This window comes from Excalfactoria chinensis, chromosome 5 (genome assembly GCF_039878825.1).
Source record: "Excalfactoria chinensis isolate bCotChi1 chromosome 5, bCotChi1.hap2, whole genome shotgun sequence".
In the NCBI taxonomy this organism is placed as follows: domain Eukaryota; kingdom Metazoa; phylum Chordata; class Aves; order Galliformes; family Phasianidae; genus Excalfactoria; species Excalfactoria chinensis.
The window spans coordinates 37551288-37571829 of NC_092829.1; the positions used below are offsets into that span (position 1 = coordinate 37551288).

General features: G+C 34.8%; 1 protein-coding gene across 4 annotated transcripts in view; it reads left to right on the top strand.

The window, feature by feature from the left end:
* SBF2 (SET binding factor 2) overlaps positions 1-20542 on the top strand; it is a 215094-nt gene that overhangs the window by 120150 nt on the left and 74402 nt on the right. For all 4 annotated transcript variants that reach the window (XM_072337706.1, XM_072337708.1, XM_072337707.1 and 1 more), the window contains exons 7-16: positions 1032-1164; positions 2227-2335; positions 3023-3136; positions 3846-3923; positions 5521-5634; positions 6183-6311; positions 7100-7198; positions 10517-10721; positions 12708-12817; positions 14284-14433. In XM_072337706.1, coding sequence (XP_072193807.1) covers positions 1032-1164; positions 2227-2335; positions 3023-3136; positions 3846-3923; positions 5521-5634; positions 6183-6311; positions 7100-7198; positions 10517-10721; positions 12708-12817; positions 14284-14433 — 1241 coding nt within the window. The remainder of the gene's footprint in view (positions 1-1031; positions 1165-2226; positions 2336-3022; positions 3137-3845; positions 3924-5520; positions 5635-6182; positions 6312-7099; positions 7199-10516; positions 10722-12707; positions 12818-14283; positions 14434-20542) is intronic.

A 20542-nucleotide genomic window follows, 5' to 3' on the forward strand; every position in this document is an offset into this window, starting at 1 on the left:
ACAGTATTCAAAAGCGCATGTTGTTATGTTATTGACTTATCATAATAAATCTTTCTCTCAAAAGCTCTCTCTGAATCCTTGTCCTTTAAAAGAAGCATCATGTCTAAGTTATAGAGAAAAAAAAATTGAAAGCAAAATAAAAATTACTGAAGCCAAATGAATTGTTAAATATAATATGACTGTGGTAGCTCTCAGTAGTCGTATTTCTTTTGGATGACTGTTTTAAGATAAGCAGTAGTTTTGTAAAGGTAGTGCAGACTGTCTTACTGATAACCCGAGCTGTATCCTCAAGGAACCGTCGTGCATTCCAGCATATTTCAGGAAATTTCATAAATTTGATCATATCTCAGACATGTCTATTTCTCAGGATGGAACTGTGTTTTAAAGGAAATGTATTTTTGGTTTTCCTTGTAAGCGCACAGCTTTGTCTCTTAGGAAAATGACATGGTGCTTAAAAAAAAGTAAAATCCCATCATCTGATTCATGTGTCTTACCCCAAATCTAGTGGGGTTCATTTGAGCAGTCAGCTCTTCTTTAACATATCCTTCTAATGGCATTGTACGTCCCTACTGCACTTCTTTAACCTTGTGACTCCTAGAATGCTTTCTATGGATGAAGTATGAGCACATTTACTAGGAAGTTTTTGTCATTTTCTTTTTTAGTTCAGCAGGATAAGTAACCAGAATTGAATTATAGATACACAGAAGGTTTTGCTGAAGGTGCACATGGTACTGTTTGAAGTCATTATTAAGTGTTTCTGGGATTTGTGCCTGAGAAAAGGGATTTTTTTGAAAGTGGTATTGAAAAAGGAGATGTTATAGAATATATTAGAAATGTAGAAATGTGTTTAGATGATGGTTTAGAAACCTGAGATGTAGATTGGAAGTTGTGCTAGTTACAGAAGGGGTTGCAAAAGATGTGGATTGGCAATTTTTGGATTTACTTAAAATTCCTCTAGAAAATGGTGCATTTTAATGTGATTTTGCATCTTTTGGAAAATTGTTACAGGTTTGTTTGTTTGTTTTTTAAAGGAATCCAAAATGTACTCAGCTTGTTCTGTGCGGTGCTTACAGAAAATAAAGTTCTCTTTCACTCAGCAAGTTTTCAGAGGCTCAGTGATGCCTGCAGGGCTCTGGAGTCTTTGATGTTTCCTCTCAAATACAGGTGAGCTAGCTGTAGATCTCTGAACTCTTTGACTCACTGCATAACTTGTAACTCATGTTGCATTGTCATTAGCAAAAACTGTGCTTTGTTCAAATAAGTTTCAAATAAGATTTTCATGATCAGGTATATAAGTTTTCTACAAGTCTTGTATGCAGCATTTGAAAATCTCTTGCATTATGATAGTGAAATGATGAAGGGAGAAAACTCCTGCCTGCAAATACAATAGAACCCAGCTCACAGCATCAATTAGATGGTAAAACTTGATATTGGAGATCCATAAATAAATGCATGAAGAAGAAAGCATTTGGGCAAGACCTAATAGTTGTGTGCCAGTAGGTGATAAACAGTGCATGCCAAGAGAATGAGAGACTGTGGTCAGAAATTGAAACAGCATTGCCCTGGGTATCTGGCTGGATACAGGGTAAACATGTTTTATTATAAGAATAACTAAGCATTGGAACAGAGTGGAACACTGGAAACTCCATCCCTATCAGATTTTAGGACCCAACTGGACAAAGTCCAGCATAACTTGATCTGAATTTGGTCTTGGTCCTGCTTTGGGCAGGTTACATTAATTGATCTCCTGGGGCTCTTTACAACCTGAAAGATTCCTTGATTCTAAGAAAACATGTAATGTTCAGCAGTATCGAACTAAATGATTTCATTTTGACATTCTTTATTAATAAATCTTTTACAGCAGTCTGAACTGTAGCTTTCTGTCCAATATTCAATCGTGGTTTTCAAATGAAAGTATTATCCATAACTTTAATGTTTCTAATCACCCAGAAGTTTTGAATGAATAATATATTTGTATAATGTAAATATTACAAATATTGATTGCTTTTATTTTGCAAGATTGACTTATTCACAATAAATTGTGGGCACTGTAATATAACAGTATCTGGAATTTACATGATAGATACTTCTTCATGAAGTTTTCCAAATTTATTCTTAAAAAAAAAAAAGTGCTTATAGTAAATTTAAGTTACACAGAATGATTGAAAAAAAGTGTTACGTAAAGAGATAGAAGACTTTATTTTACTGTATTTATTCCTTTCACAGTTATCCGTATATTCCAATTCTTCCTGCACAGCTACTGGAAGTTCTCAGTTCACCAACACCTTTCATAATTGGTGTGCATTCTGTCTTTCGTAATGACATTCATGAGCTTGTAAGTATGACTACCCAGAATGGTCTTAGTGTCATCTACGAGGCAGAGATTCTCCATGCTTCAGCAGTGTTCTTATGAACCATTTATATCTTTTGAAAACATTACTATAAAAGACTAGATAATCAGGAAGAGAAAAAGCATAAGCATCAATTCTTCTATAAATAATGTTAAGACTGTAAAGTAAAGGAGAGACATGATTGCATGGAGTGCAAGATGGGAAGGAATGGATCCATTCCCAAGTTTGTCATGTCAGCCACAAATTTGAATACCTCTTTTAGTATTATCAGGTATACCCCAGTTATTTTATGCTTTATTTTTAAGTATGCATTTGAGAATCTGATTCATGGTTACAGAGGTGCCTAGAAACATATAGTTTTACATAAAAGTTGTCATTATTGTTTCTTTTTGAGAACACATGATCAAATATCTCAAATCACTCAATGTGGACCTGGATCATCCACAAACACTTGGGTTTATATTCATTTTTCACAACCAGGTTCAGTGATATGAAGTATTTGGAGTATTTCCTTCATCAAAAACATCCTATATATTAAAATTAGTACCCTTCTAATTTGCTTTTTAAAATTTGTGTGTAGGTTATGGAATCTGAACTGTTGGCTGTTTAAACTATGCTCATAATATAATGCTCAGAGTACTACCAGTAATGTTTTTGTTTGTCCCTTACAGTTAGATGTAATCATTGCAGATCTGGATGGAGGCACTATTAAAATTCCAGAATGTATTCATCTTTCTCAGCTCCCAGAACCATTGCTACATCAGACTCAGATGGCGCTTTCTCTAGTATGTTTTGGTACAAAAATCATTTCCCACTTTCTTGTCACTTTTAAAAGCATGAAAAAAGTATTTTAGTATTAAATTGCTTTCAAACACAGTGAAATATGTGATTTCAAACTATGAATCATTCCAACACTCCTCATTTTAGATTAATGTATTATCTGAAGTTAGAGTTAGCACTGTCAGTAGTTTAATCGAATACCAAAGTACGATTTATCTCTTTTCGAGAGAAAGGTGGGGGTTTTTCAGTCATAACTGAACATTTGAAATGAGTTAAACCTCAGGTTCTGAGTAGCAGCTATTCATTCCAACACTGACATTTTTAGAATCTATTCCAACTCTTTATTGATCAGAATACTAGCAAAGAAGTGATCAATAACTCTTCAAGTTTACTTCTGTAATGCCCCTTTATTAATATTTGAGAATAGCTGATTCTAAGGAATCCTCCAAGTGAGTAGTTCAACTTTGTCTAGAATAAAACTCTTTTTATTGTGTTATGTAGATTCATTGACTGTAATAGGAGATTGTGATAACTAGCTTGCATGTAGAAACAGAAAGCCAAGAAATTAATCCTACCTTTATTTCCATGAAGTCTGTAACTTTCCTCAGTCTATTATTTGAAGTAAACTGCTGTGAATATTTTGAGAAAGAAGAAAAAGTAATTTGTCCTTGCCTCAAAATGAGGGGGAAAAAAATTGTTCTAAAAATTCTCCAGGTTTTGCATCCTGATTTGGAAACAGCAGATTATGCCTTCCCTCCCCCACGAACAGCTTTATCGCACACAAAAATGCTGGTAAGCTTTTCTATGTTATGCCTAACTTTTTTTAAGCAGAAAGCTTGAAATTTTGTACTAAACTTCTTTTAAGAATTTTGACTTTGTTTTCTTTTCCTTATCCTTTATTATTGGTGGAGCAAGGAGTTGACACCTGTACATTGCATTCTGCTCTGTAGCAGCATTCTCATGGATTCAAAGCTTTTATAAAGATGCTTGTATTAACATGCAAGCATCTTATTTTCCTTCAAAAAAAGTGGTCTTAAAAAGACTACTGAGTTAAATCTGTGCTTTCTCTGTCTTATAGACCAGTGAAGTTGCAGAATTTTGCAGGAGTGGGCAAACTAGTTTTCTGTATTTCTGTCTGTCTTTTATTTGGTAAATGTCTGATTTTAAAAACGTTAATATATATTCAATATATAAATATATAAATATAAATATAAATATATAAATATATAAGTATATAAATATATAAATATAAATGAATATATAAATAAAAAGTGAATTTGGGTACAGATTAGTGTGGTAATCATGTCAGCAAAACATAAGACCCTGATTTTACAATAGTAATGGTAGGTATTTTACGTTATATGTTTGGGCATATTGGGAAAGGAATTGTATGGGTACTGTAAACATTGTTTTTTGTTTTGATGAACCTCACTCAACCTGAATGAGCCAATACATGATTGGGCTGCGTTTTCGACTACAGACAGAGAGTTATCTACTAAGGTCTAATTAACTTAGATTACAAATAGTTGTGAATCCATGACAACTGAATATCCTAGTAAAGCTACATGCATTAGCTTGAAGAAATTGCAACTGGAGTTGATGGTGTGAACTAAAATAGAAGAGTCAGTTCAGTTTTAAAGTACATCTTGGTTTTGTTTTGAAGGTGTATTCTGCAATTGTCTAATATTCTTTGCTGCTTGCAATTTTCAAGTTAAAATTTCTTCAAAAATTTATTCAAACACTTTCTAGGACCTCAGGTTTTAGACATAGCTGTGGTTTGACTAGATACTGGCAGCCAAGTGAAAATAATGTGAATGACAAAGTATTTGACTGTGGTGACTTTAACTGCATCTGGCCTGAAGATGACCCTGACCCAAGGCTGCCCTCATCTGTTCATATCAATTCCACTAGCACTTCCACGTCTTTGTAAGCACTCCCGTACTCAATTTGATGAAAATAAACCTGCTCCAGCATCACCACCTCCAATGGCACTGTAGAGCCATGCTATATTAAGGAACAAATCCAGGCCAAGATACCCACTTTTCTTTCATGAGCATTGATTCTCACGCATGTTAATTCCTACTTGGGATTCACCGTATGACCATCCAAACAGTTATATTTGCATTGCGCTGACAGTGACAGCGCTGTGCAGGTATGAAAAAAGAAAAACAGGGGAAAAGGTGGGCATGTTCTAAATCTGGCATTACGGTCCAGACACAGGTCAATGAAACTGTAGCCTGGCGTCAGGTGGATTTGTATGTATGCACTTCACGTTATGTACAGATGCTCTGTTTAACAGATTAGGAGGCATTCTATCAATTAGCTTTATATGAAGGGTGAAAAAAATTATAAAATGAAAATATTTTGACATTGTGTTCAATGCTTGTAGGATAAAGAAGTGCGAGCGATCTTCCTTAGGCTATTTGCACAGCTTTTCCAAGGATACCGGTCATGCCTTCAGCTGATTAGAATTCACGCTGAACCAGTCATTCATTTCCACAAGGTAAAAGAGAAGCAGTTAATTTTATTTGCTTAGTATTTGTAGTTGTTACGTTCTTACCATGTGCCTGCCTTTTGTATCAGTGTTTACAAAACTGAAAGTTAAATCTCAGATGTTTTTTTAAATTGCTGGTGACATGCAAAAACTAATATCATTTTGACATAGCATAAAATCAGTGCTTCTTAGTGAGATGAATTGTAGAGACTGTGATAAAGATGATGCAGACAACATTTAAATTCATTATAAAGAAACATTTGGGGAATCATCAAGGAGTTTTGAAAAGACGTATGTTTTGACAAGGCAATAATTGAAGGTGCCAGTTTGGTTTTATTACCTGTGAGATTTGTAAATGTGTACATCAGAATCCTGTTGCATCACACCTGGTATAAATACAGGTTTAAACAGTAATTAGGTAATATAGGAAGCTTTAATTAGAAAGTACCTCATGTTACTGAAGTCTGCTGAAAATGCATAGTTGGTTTGTACAAACCATAGATGTTGTATTTGTGATACTGATAAAATACTTGCGTTCTTTTCTATGTTTAATGCAGGCTGCCTTTTTGGGCCAGCGAGGCTTGATTGAGAATGACTTTCTAACCAAAGTTCTCAATGGAATGGCATTTGCTGGTTTTGTGTCGGAGAGGGGTCCTCCCTTTAGAGCCTGCGATCTTTTTGATGAGGTGAAAACTGTTGTGTTTTTTTTTTAATTACTTCTTTTAAGAAATTCTTTAAATTCTTCCCAATTAAAATAGAACATACCTGTAACTTTTCAACCTCTAAAAACTTACGTGCTTCCAAATACTCACTGTTTATTACATAAAACTTATGCTAGTTTCTGTATTCTCATTTTCTATTACTCATGTGTTTGTAGCTTACTTTTATAGCATCATGCCCTGTCTGTGTATGTGGAATCAAACATTTTTGTATTATGATGTGTAGGTCATGGCAATACTGTTCCTATTGTCAGGTTTGAAAATGTGTAATGAATTACATGTTTCAGTACAGAATTGAGTAATTTAATTACATTCTTAGAAACACTGGAGATGTAATGTGAATATTACATTAAATACCCAAGAAAATGAACTGTGACAAACATTTTTTTTCCTTTAAAAATCAGTACCATACTTTTTCTATGCTGCTTTTTATTTGAATGCACAGTACAATTAGAGTTTGGTATTAACTGCTTAGCAGCAGCTTATTTGAGAAATGTACATTATAGCATTAGAAATGCTAAAGGAATGACTTGAGTATGTAGGATTTCTGTGTTAGGTTGGTCTATGAGATCTGGCAGAGGAAGCTCTCTATATAAGTGAAAATATGTCATGTTTTAGAACGATATGACTGCAAATTTTTCCCTTTTTTCTTTTTCAGTTTCAATTCAATTTCAACATTCCATAATTTAAACAACGAATAAATTACTTCTAGTTGAATCGTAAATGTTTTTCTTTTCTTTTTTTTTTTTTTTAAGTTGGTAGCCTTTGAAGTTGAAAGAATAAAGGCTGACGAAGGTAATCCACCAAAAATGATAAAGCATGTTAGAGAACTCGCAGAGCAGCTCTTCAAAAACGTAAGTTTACTCGACCTACTGCACTTCAGAATTACTAACACTGAAAATTCAGTTTTCTGAGCTTGATCTGGTGTCTGAGAACAGAAATGACTGCTTGTCAGAGTCATCTGCAGTATAAATAAAGACTTTGGAACTTTAAATCCCAACGATTTTCTATGTTAAGGAAGTTCATGATATTAATAGTGATTTATTAAAGTTAATAGTTATTTACCAATGTCCTACTGCTATTTAGCACAGTTTCCTCCATGTGTATTCACTAAATGTTTATGAACTGTTATTTTCTCTGGTGCAACCCATCTGTACTGAACAAGTCTCTTATCTTACCTCAGCCGTTTCACATAAGAAAACCATATATCCAGTTTGTTGTAGTGTATTCTTCCAGCAGATGTGCCCTGCTGTGTAATCCAGGCCTCTAGTTTCTATGTTCAGCAAGCGTTAACTATTTAACATCTTATAGATTTCTTCTTAGACTCTTTGGGTTTCCTAGAATATTGTGTCCAGTTTCATTCATTCCTTCCTATTATGCCTTTATGTTGTACAGTGCTTTTCTAAATTTCCTTAACATTCCATTAAACAGGGATTTTTATTGTTTACTTGTTTCATTTGGCATCAGCTAATCTGCCTCCTCGTCATATTTCCTGTCGTTGTTCAGACTCAACAGAGCAATATCTGTTTTTCAATCAGTCAACACCTTTATCACCCTATCTTTTTCTGTATCCCACTTCCCCAGAACTATAATTTACAACTGTGCTGCTATAAAAAACCACAGAAATTTCTAACTAGTGCTAAATTCTGGGCTGTTTTTTGTCTACCCTCTCCGCACCCCCCCCCCCCCCTCCCCATCCCCCCATGACCGTTAGGTTCAGGTTCATTAAAAAGTCGGTGGGCAATACTCAGGTAAACTAATCTGGTTCTTTTTGGTTAGATGGTAGAGATATGTGGATTCAAATGTGAAGAAGGTGTGGCAGAAAAAAATGAGGAATAGCACACTTAATTTTCAGTAAAATTGAGCTATTTTTTAGGTGGTTGAGTTTGCTTTTGTTGTGTTCATTTGTTTTTTATAGTGCTTGGGGCTACAGTGTTACAAGCATATGATTAATGTGCTAATGTCCTGCAAATACAGAAAAATTGTTCCAAATTATAATTGTTAGTATGGTTCCAAACTACTACTAATAAAACGGGGAATATTTGTATTTGTTTTCTAGTCTATGTATGTCTGTGAGCCTCCATCTTTCTGTATACTTGCCTTTTTGTAATGGAAGAATCCTTTGTATATGTACTTCTCACTTAAATGATTTCTTAAAATCATTGTCAAATCTTGTTCATTTTTATTTGTAGTGCTTCACTACCACTAAGTCAATGGCTTCAAAAGTCAAATTTTCAGTAATAATGCATCTTTAAATAATGTACTTTGGTAAGCATCATTGCTTCCAAAAGTTATGCTTAGAGTGATCTCATTTTAATCTCACTGCATGACATATTTTAATATTATTCTACAGTTTTAATAGTCATCATATTGTAGCTGTAATAGTCTAAATACCTATGAGAAAGAAGGTTTGTTAGGGAGAAATAATGTTTTTATTAGTCTAGCTGGTACAAGTGGAAAGTCTAGACAAGTTTTTGGCATCTACTGCTTCAGTAGTTGAAGACATTAGACCTACATTCCTGATCTATGTATCACTGCATATGCAAAGCTGGCATTAGCTTTGTGATGTCCAAGATGAAAGTAACTCCTTCTGTATCTTTCCTCAGGAACTCTCTTGTCCATGAAATGGAATGTGAAATAATTATTTTTCCTTTCTGTCTTTTTCATATCATATCATATTTCATTTCACATCATCTGTTACCCCCTGTTGATCTTGTGTTCCCTTTCTGAGCCATGTGTCTCCTGGCATGTGCTACTGTCATCCCAATAGCTAGATTTTTGGCTCGTTGCATTAAACTCTCCGCAAAGAATTTGTACAGCTAAGTAGCTCGTTTGTTTTTCTGCATCTGAGACCAAGTGTATCAATTTGAGACTGCTTTGTCTGAAATTGACGTATTCAGTCTCCTTGTTGCCTTTGGCTTCTGTAAATGAGAACATTAGGCTAACTGCTAGTTTTCAGTTTGATTGCAAGATGGTTGTGCTTCTATAACAGAAATCTGATTGATTAAATGGCACTCTTTGGCAGCTGTATGTAGCCCATTATAAGGAACAGCACTCTGTACCCTTATTCAGTAAACTGAATTCAGTTTTACTGAATTAGAGTAAGCTCAAGTATGACCAGTGACAACCCCTAATATGTGAATGAAGAGAAGAAAATATATTGTTTGATTTGATTGGTAATATATTGCTTATGACAAAAGATGGGATACTCTTAATGGTGGTAGAAGTCTTGTGTTGTATTTAGATATCTGGAAAAGGTAGAACCTGAAGCCAGAAAACAGACAAAAAATGAGAAGATTGTCAGCTATTTGAGGAAAAAAATTAACGAAATTGTGGATTTTCATAGTTTTTGTGATGAAGACTTCTTTCTGAAAAGCATGTCTTACACATGCTGAAATCAATGTAGAAGCAATAAAGTGAAATTTGGTGGTTTGTGGTGTGCTCAGTTGCTGGCTACCTGTGGCAAAAGATGCCACAAATGCTGGAGAGCCGACTGACACAGAATAAGAAGTAAAGAGTCACACATATAATCAGCTTCTCTGTTGTGTGGCACAGAGCACTTTTTGCAGAATCTGATGTGACAGCTTCCTTTTTTTTTTCCCCCACTTTAGTTTGGGTCCATCATTTCCTCTCTTTGATCACCTGTAAATCTTTGTCATTTCTTTCATGTAAACAGTGAACTGTGTAACATTTTTATCACAGAGATTTGTTACCTGGTGAAATAGTAGTTTCAAACATGGTAAGAAAAATGAATTTTCATTTCTAGATTTGACCAAGTTGAGAATGTTTCTGAGTACTTGGTGATAAGACAGTATATTGTATTATCTTTAAATTTGTCTCTAATAAGTAATTTACAGACTATCTTTATTTAAACTGTTAATATTGAGTTGCATAAAAGCAACCTAAGTTAAACTGTGATTTTCTTTTGCTCTCTTTCTTTTTTGAATTACATTGAATTTTGACAAACATAATTTTATAAAAGCATTTAATAAGATTGGAAATATTATGTTTAATGAATCAAAGATTATATGAATTTCAAACATGTCATTGGTCATTTGTGTTATTTGGCTTAATCTCTTAGGTACGACAGGTAATAACAGTGTTAAAAATGGTTGAGACAGCTAGTAATAAAAGTTAACATTTTTGTCTAACATCTTGCCTTTGCCCTTTAGGAGAATCCCAATCCCCACATAGCATTCCAGAAAGTGCCACGGCCCACAGAGGGCTCCCACTTGCGGGTTCACATCCTCCCATTCCCACGGATCAATGAGTGCCGGGTACAGGAGCTGCTCCAGGAAGGCCTTGCAAGGAGTCAGGGTGCCCCCCCTGCCACTAGGGGTGACAAGAAATGTGTCGTTCCGGCAGGTCCCCCTGTTGGTATGTTTACTTCTTCCCTGACTTCTACTGTTTCTCGTGTTTTGAATATATGGTCAGCATGGCTGCAATGTACTGCTCCCAAGAAAAAGTACCAAGTTGCTGGAATTTATTCAGACTGGCCTCACCTCAACCAGTCTTTGCAATTTTGGCTGCTGCAATATAAGGATGTAAAGCTATTTAGGGAGCCTCCAAAGGTGGTGTATGAAGGTGGTGAAGGGTCTAGAGGGCAAGATGTATGAGATCCCTTGGCTTGCTCAACCCAGAGAAGGGGGATGCTGAGGAGAGGGCTTTATTTAAATGTATCTGAGTATCTTTACCTAAATACAAAGAGCAGATGTAAAAAATTTCTGCATTTAATTTTAATGCCAGAAGAATTCTATTCATCATAATCATATTCATCAGTGTGGACGATGGCATAAAAAAGCATATTCAGTAAACATGCAGAATACACAAAGTTAGTAGAGCTTGTAGAACTTATTCAGGGAGGGATTTAGAATTACAATTAATCATGGAAAATTTGATGTCTGGTCTCTGTTGAGTGTTGTCCTTCTCTACCCTTTTTCTTCAAATAATGTATTGCAGTTGCACAAGCATGCTTGACTGACTAGGCAACATTTCTTCAGAAATTCATTTTGGGATTATAATAGGGCAAACATGATCCAGTAATGTCAAACTATTGCAAAAAAAGACAAACATCTTAGTAGGATGTATAAACAGGAGTACAATCACTGAACCCCCATGAAGAAATCCTTTCATTGTAGTCAGTATCCATTTTTGGATGCTGGAAGATCATCTGCATTTTTGGTTGTGTTGGAGGGAGTCCAGAAGAAGGCAACAAGAATAACCAATGGTCTGGAGAATGTGATGTGTGTAGAAAGATGGGGAGTTGTTTAGACTGAAAATCAGAAGAGTGAGGGCACATGTAGTAGCAGTCTTCAGTTATGTAAGAGGCTGTTAAAAAGAGGAAGGGAATAATCTGTAGTGATAAGAATTAATACATGTAATTACAGCACTTAATTTATTTGTCAGGGAAAACTTGGTAAAATGAAGATTGTGAGGCATATGAATGGATTTCTTGGGAAGCCACAGTTTGTTATCACAGAACTTTGGGAACTTACTAGACAAACAAGAGGAATAACATAAATAGAGTTGATCCTGTCTGGGGACAGTGGGGATGAACTAGATGGCCTCTTGCGACCTGTTTCTCTTTGGGTTTGTGTAAAAAGAGGGTAAACTCCATTTACCTGCCATTACTTTTGACTTTATCTTTAAATCTTACTGTCTTATCTGCTACTTATCTGTTATGTTCTTTAAAAGTGTTTCCGGGTTTCCTTTCCTAATGAGTGTATTTTTATATCAAAACTTTACGTTTTTTAAAATGACTCTCACAGCCATATTCCCAGCTGTCATCAGTGTCAATGTCCTTGTTTACCAGGAGCTCATTATCTATTAAAAAAAATAATTACCAAAAAACAAACAACAAAAACAGCAACAACAAACTATCCTGCATTTATAGTCTATTTACTAGATTCTAAATAGAGGAAAAGGATGTTAGATCTCCCATTCTCATTTTTTCTTGAAATTCACAGCAGATCATTGCCATGTTAAGAAAATAAGCTTTAGATCCCAGCAAATTTGCTTTGGAACAAGTGTGTGTATTTATATATACATACAGACATGTTTTGTATCAATTTCTATTTATTTATGTATTTCATTAGTATGTTAACTTCTTCTGAAGATCGGAATCTTGTTGTGCCTATAGAAAACCAATGGAGAACATCTACTGCTTTAGTTAAAAATCAGAGTGGTCTGATGTAAGAAGCATAGAAAAAAGCCAGATTCTATGTTTCCATCTGTATATGCTTCATGATAGTATTTGCTTATCAGTATAGAATAGAGGGCACATTGTTTGAAGAACTTTCTGGTATTCTTTGTGACTGTTGCAGAATACATTCATACCTGCTTATCCTTCTCTTTTTGTATTAGTTTCCATAATGGAAAAAGGAAGCACGGTTTTCAATAGTGCACAAAGGCTGGAAGTTGTTAGAAACTGCATCGCATTCATTTTTGAAAATAAATTTTTGGAGACTGAAAAGGTAATAAAATTAAATTTTAATTTTCCTAAATATGCATTAATTCTTTTAATTAACAAAATGGAGACTGACATTGGCACAAATTATTTTGTCATTTTACATTTCAGACAGTGTTACTTATGTAATTTAAGTGATGAAGTAAATAATAGAATGAACAATCTCAATGTAATCTTAGATGCAATAGGAAGCAAATTTGGAAAATTGAATACGTATATTTTCTAATCTATGCTACCATTGTCAATAGTATTGTCCACATGATTAATTTTTTTAAAGAATAATTGTGTATTGATCTAACCATGTGGACATTGAGGCATGTAAACAGAAGATATATAAAAACATTCCACTATTTGTCAGCCACAGTTCTTTCAAAATTTTCAGTCTGATTAATTCTGCTGTTTTGAAAAATCAATAATTTCGTACAACTCAGAGGTCAATATTTCATATCAGGTCTTTCTCAAATGTTCAAGTTGTTAACGTTCTTATTTTTTTACATTAAGATGCCATCCATTTTGTAGATTCTGACTATAGATTTTAATATTTCTATTCTAGAGTGATCACTCAGGTGCTCAAACCTGATTGTGCATCTGAAAATGGCAATATAATTATTTTCAGAAATTTTTGGATTTCTCAGAATAGTTTCATCTGTATATTTGCGAGGTTACATAAACCAAGAAACTCTGGTTTCCTAAGATAGTGTATCAAAATGCATATGAGAGAAATCCTAATAAAATGCATAGCTCGCTTTAAAGTGTTTTGAATGCATGTGTTGCACAGTAGTTTTTAACCTCACTGTCAACTTGCAGTCAGCTAGAAAATTTCAGCAGTATTTTCATACCCTGCGTAGAAAAGTTGTCCTTTGATAATAAGCTGCCTTTTGTTGTTTATCTTTTGCTGTCTATTAAAACTACTCTAAAGGGACACAGTTGATAATCTCTGAGGTAGCACTTGCTACATCATTAAGCCGTTGGTATAAATATTTTATTGGCCCTGATTTAGGGTAAACTTCATAACAGTCTTGTGGCTCAGTGCTATGAGTGGTATGCATCTTTTAAAACCGTTTGTCATTCGCTGTTTATCAAAAACATTGCTAGCTGACCTTGATATGCGAACTCAAGATATCGCCTGGCTGGTACAGATACAGCGTGTGCTTTCATGTGTAGTAATCCATTTCTGATTTCCTGTTCATTCTGTGCCTTTGTATATTCACTTATTTCCATTTAGAGATGCAGATGAAAGATGCTGTTTAATGCATTTAAAAAACAACAACAACAACAAAAAACACAATGGAAAGTAAAGATTATACTTATAGTCTGATTTTGCTTGAGTCTATTACATGAAAGTTTGATATTCAAGCCTGGAAGTCATTCAGATACTGTATGTACTGTGACTTGATGTTTCTTGATAAAGAATACATGACACTCATAGTTTTGCTATTTCAAGTTAGTGAAGTTAGATTTTCTTTCCTCCAGACCTTGCCTGCAGCTTTGAGAGCCCTAAAAGGAAAGGCAGCCCGGCACTGCCTGACACAGGAATTAGGCCTGCATGTTAAACAAAATCGAGCAATACTGGACCATCAGCAGTTTGACTACGTAGTACGAATGATGAACTGTGCTTTGCAGGTACGATGTGGGAAGGTTTGGTTCTTTGTCCTTATGTTACTGTGATAAATAAAGTCATGTGGAGAAGCAAAAATAACTGAATTATAGGACCACATTTTACAGTGATGTAGCAGGTATTAAATGAGAGTGATTTAATACATTTTGTAGTTGGGCAGATAAAGGAGAAAATGCAAAGATCTATACAGATCTGCCTAGTATGAAAAATAGAAAATTATTAATTAGAGATTAATTTAGAGAGCATTTAGATTCAGTATTAAGTATTGAAGAGATTCATAATAGCTTTGCATGTATTGTTATGAATAGTGTTAACTTTTCTGGGTAGTTTTCAACTGTGAGTTCCTAAAATGTGCAACACCTCTGCACAGTTTAGCAAAAGGTAAGTTTTTCTTCTTTGTTGTCACAAGTGCAAACACATTTGAAGAAAAATATCTGCTTTTTGCTTCCATTATTCATAGTTGTAGCTCTACTTTTTTGTGTCATTGTGTCAGAAACTCACTTTCTTCGGTGAGTTAATCTATTAATTTATTCTACAGATAATTTACCGGTAAGTAAGTTGTAAACTTTTTAGCAGGTAGCTATGAGTTTAAAGTATATGTATGACTTCTTTTGATCTTCATTTGATTCATTGTTCTGATTTAATCATATAATAAATGTAATGTTGTGCCTGCTATACATTCCAGAGTCATAGATTTTACTTCAAACCAAAAAACAGAATTTTCTGGATGTACCACAGATTTTGGTCCTACTCTAGAAGTAGTTCTAAAAGGGGAAAAAAAAAAAATCAGATTTTTTAGAAAAAAGGAAGGAAATACAAATGTCTTTATTTGCCCCATCTTAACAGATTGAAGAAGAAAATTCTGAGTTGAGCAAATTTCCTTTTCTGAGGAAAGAAACGCTGACATTAACTTTTAATAAAGTCAGCAAATGCAGTTTTTCTGTTAGTGAAAAATTAATGTTCATTCCAGAATGATTTTGGTCCTTCTGGGGTCTTCAAATGTTCATAGAAATGAATGTCTGTAAAGACATACTGAAGTAAGGTGGAATGATTGTTATTTTTCTTAATAAATGTAGCAAAATCAGCTCAAATTATGCAGAGGAAACACATATATATAGATTAAGGAGGCACTGGGTGGGGTTTTTCCCCCTTTTTTTCCTCTCCTTATTTCCTGATAGTATTTTTGTATCTTTGAAATGTAAGATGGAAATTTCCATTTCTCAGTAGTAAGCTTAGCCAATGTGAAAACATCTGAACTCCTGACACTGGGCAGCTAGCTAGTGTTCAGTACATCCACTTTAATGACACATGAAATTATTTATTAAGATAAAAGCTTGATTTATAATTTGTCTGTGCACTTTGTTCAGCTGTATTATTTGGAACGATATGTAAATTGTGACATTTTTGGAGCTTCTCTGTATCAGTTCAAGACAAAAATATATTATTAAGAACATAGTTAATTTTGTCCTTGCTGCAAAGAGTCTCAGCAAGTCAGCATTTTGCTGTAGAGGAATGAATTCTGTTAACTACAGGTCATGAGATCAAGCTCAAACAGTGTCTATTAGAAAAATACAGAAACTTGATGTTAGAAATGGGATCATAACTGAAAATGTAGTCACGCTTTAGGGGAATGCCAAATTACTGATGATGTAATTTTGGGGTGTTAGATTGCAGTATTGCTTTAAGACCTTACAGAACTATTGGAATTGTCCTTGAATGCCCTGTCTCAGATTTTTCTGTTAATGCTCTTGCTTGTTTCCATTAGTTTCTCCAAAAAAGATACAAATATTGTTATTGCCTTGGAGCATATGGCAAGTAATATGAAAGCTGAGAGGAAGGGAGGACCCAAGGGGTATAGGTGATAGGTTGTACACAGTCCTGGCTGTGGTGGGTTAAGCTGGGACGTGTGTGCTGTACATCCCAGCTTGATGGTTTTCCCTGGGGAAAGAAACAGTCTCTCCTGGCTTATTTCCTCGTAAGATAGGAACCCTGATGTTCCTCACCCAGCAAACCTCTGCTACTGATAATGTGAATTGTTAATAATAATGTGTACAGGTTGCTTACTTCTGTAAGTATCTTTTGAATGTGAAACTGAATGATTGGCATGTACAGAAATCTTTGTCTTACTGGGAACAGTGCTACATATTACAAAACCAGGAAGATTGCATTCTTCCAGTTTATTGCCCATCTCGCCATTGCTGTTCATGATTTTCCTGGTTTTTAGTGTCAAGTTTTTTAATGTATGTGCTGCTTTTTTAAGATTTTATTTTCCTTTTAATTGAATGCACTTGCTTGCTTTACTCGAGTTTATTAAAATAAAAAACAGATACTTTTTCAGAGCTTCTATATACTCATTTGATTGATGAAAAGTAGTACATTAACACAGTGCTGGTAATCCCACCACATATAATGTTGGTTGTTGCTAGTCTTTTTATACCTGGTGTGACATGTCTGCTGCCATAATGCTTGAAAATAGACTAAGAGGAATAAAATATTCATAGCATTGCTTCAAGTTAATAGCTGTTTTATTTCAGTGAAATGTATGTTATGCTGTAGTTCCCCAAGTATCTGATCTCTAACCATTTTGCAACTGGGAGGCAGGGAAGAAAAGGGTATTTCTCTGCTTTCTGTAGAGATGACAAAACTTGTGCTTGCCAGATCTCTGGTGTTTGTCAGCATGAGTCTCTCAGTCCAAGTGTGGCATTCTTTTCAACTATTCTTCTTTAGCCTACTTACAGTTTGAAAGTATCAAGCAAGAAATTGCTGCAAGTTTTTAATAGACCCATGGTGTATGGAATTGTACAGGAAGACTTTAGATTAGTTTGCCTTCTTTATCAAGTGCAGAGTTGCGTGTCAAGCTGTATGGTAGATGTTAGCTTTACAAACACAGTTAAGGTATGATGCGAGTCAGTACTACAGTGTGAAAAACATGGTTTACTGCTTTCTGTTTGTGTTTGTGAAGTGCTAATGGTTTACTGCTGCTGAAATGCAAATGTAAGAATTATTTCTGATCATTCATAGTAATACAAAAATAAAAATGATGTGAGGATTCATTTAAGCTCACTCTCTTGGGGTTGAGTAGTCATTGGCCACGTGCTAAAAACGTTATTTTCATTCCCTGAGTAAGAATTCTTCCCCTGACAAGTCATACATTCCAACAAGCATTTAAAGCAACCTGTACTACAACAGCGGTTAGTATCTGTGATAGCAGAAGATGTTAGATTCTTTTCCATATGGTATATAACTAAATTTCTGTTAAAAGCCACCTGTGTTGATGTGTTGATTGGCAATTCACACAGATAGCAATTTAATGTGAAAAATGTGAAAATATTACTTTAGAAATGGCTTCTGTGGTGTTTGATTTCTGCTATTGTGGTTACCTCAGAATTATTTGCAACCACATGCAGATTTCTATTTTAAGGTTTTCATTAGAGAAAATGAAATATTTTTCATTATTTTCATATTTTTAGAAAAGGCCGCCAATACTAACTCTTAAGGGGCTAAAAAGGCTATACGTTAGCAGAAGAGTGCTTTTGCTGTGTAACTATGTTTTGAGCAATAGGTTTTATTGTTAATGCAGATTAAGAAATAATGGCCAGAACCACGTTGAGGTCAATTTTTCATACTTAGCCATTAATTTTTCTCAGAATTCAGTTTTGCAAATACCATCCAATAACAAGAAAGATTTTATTACTCCTGAGAGAAAATCAACCATGTGTGTGTCATATGATTCAAATTCTTGGCAATATAAAGGTTAAATGAACTAGCATTTCTCATATTTTATGTTGAAAACTACATTGCCAAACATCTTTCTTTGGAGGGTGATAGGAGGTCTTTCTTTCAGCCTTTTATTCCATGGCCTGCCGTTTGTTACTGGGTTTGTGTTTCCTGGAAGCAGTCACTTTCAGAGGTGATGGTCGAACAGCAGCAATATTGTAAAGTATTTTAAAGTCTTTCAAATCAGAGAAAACATTTCACAAATTAAAATCCTGGGAGTTTAACAGGGCCATGATTAACTCTATTAATTAATCAGTTCTTAACAACTGGATCTTTTTCATAGTCATGGGGTTATATAAATCCCACTGCCCCCAGGTTTGGCGGGAATATCTTTGGGAGCAGGGCAGCAAGTTGGGGCTTCTCCTCAGGGAGAGGACCTGTGCAGCGTGTACCCGCAGAACTGCTCCCACTTTGCAGCTTCCAGTCCTTGCTTCTGGTAAGCTGAAGTAACTCTGACTTCTGCTCAATCTTACTGTTTCAGTATAAATATTATACAATGGGAGGGTATTTTTGCTAATAAAAGTATCAGCATAGATACTTGAGTGCTGGCACTGCCTGCTGCTGCAGGGCTATGAACTGGCTGGGATCAGCTGCAATTTTACATGGCATTTCCAAAGCAATGTAAGCATTTTGGGGGAAAAATACAGAATATAGAGCATCCCAATGGCAGATGGCAGATCTGTGGCTGTGTTGTGTTGCTTCCAGTCAGATCCTACATGTCTTGCAGATAGGTTAATAAAAATGAGACACCCTTTCACACTTCAGTGTCGTGCTGAAACCACATAGCTTCGTGGAGCTTGGTGTGATGCGTTCTGACTGCTCTTAAGTATTCATTACTGTTAATTGCATCCTTTTGGCTGCTGCGCATTTCTAATAACTCTGTGTTCTAAATGTTTTTGGTCGTCCTGATGAAAAGCAGACATGTGCATGCATGCTACTCACTGTTGTAAATAAAATAAGTCTGGTTTAGGAATTGTGTTATACTGCTGTGTAGTGACTCTGGAGCCTGCTCATGAAAGAGATGAAAGGTAAGTGGTTGTTGTTTTTTTTAAAGGTGTTTCTTGATGTTTAAAAGGGTAAGCATTTTGCTAGTAAAGCAACTTAAGGGAAATCAGTGACTTCTGTTTTCACAAGTTTTCCATTTATTCTTTTCTTTCTTATTTATATCTTTTTATTAAATATAAAATATTTGTATTTAGAATGTTATATACATATATATTGTGTTTTTCAGAACAAGGACATAATTCAGCGTAGATTTGTGTATAATACCGTTAAGCACATGTACATGCACTTCATCCATATTGTGTCACTTCTTATATACAGTAAGAAAGAAAATGTGATGCAGTATTTATGTTTGATACCCAATCATTGAGCATACTTCTGTGGCATCCCATATGGACATGTACACGTGGCTTTAGTTCAGTCTTTTATTACTGAAGTGAAGGGCAAGAGTTTTTCTGTCTAACACGGTCTCTCTGGTCTTCCCCACATCACATTCTTTTTTTGGAATTTGCATCAGAAAGTTGCCAGTCTGCTATAAAATAATCATCGTTTATTTATTTTTCACATGCTGTCAGTTCTAAAACAGAACATTAAAATATATTAGAAGTCTTCTAATCATTTGGTTGCTATGATGTTTATATAACCTTTGGTTTAAACAATTGAAATGTTGGCTGCTTGTGTTCAAAAACTGAAGTGTGATGTTGAGATAAATACCATACCATAAAGTACAGCCGAGTTCTGGGTTTTGTCAATATTTTGTGTAAACTTTCACAAATGCATTAATATGACACAAAGTAATGAGCATATGTGGCATTTTAGAATGAATCCGGGTTTTTTTTTTTTTGTTTTTGTTTTTAAGGAAAGAGACTTAAGGAATAAATTTCATTACAATAATAGATATATCTCTACTGTTATGTATAAAAAGAAATCTTTGCAAAGTTCTAGAACAACAACAACAAAATTTTAGGCCAGATTTATGACCTATGTGAATTGTTTTTTAAGATGCACACGAAAATACCACATAAATAAGCTACGGTGAAGATTAGTAATTCCTTGCTGTAAACAGATGAGGGGTTGGAAGGAGCAGGTTTAGTATGTACTGAGGCAACTAAGTATTAAAAAAATGACTTCAGGTTATAATCTAAGAGAAACAAACAACCTTGCTCCACTTCCCCCAATCAAATTCTTCAGCTCTTAACTCTAAAATTCCACTTGGGAGCTGGGAATTGGAATTACAGTGACACATTTAACAGTCTAAAATTTTACAGTGTTTGCGAGAGTAGAAATATAATTAATTTCCTATGTAGATTATTTGTCTTTAGACAACAAAAATAA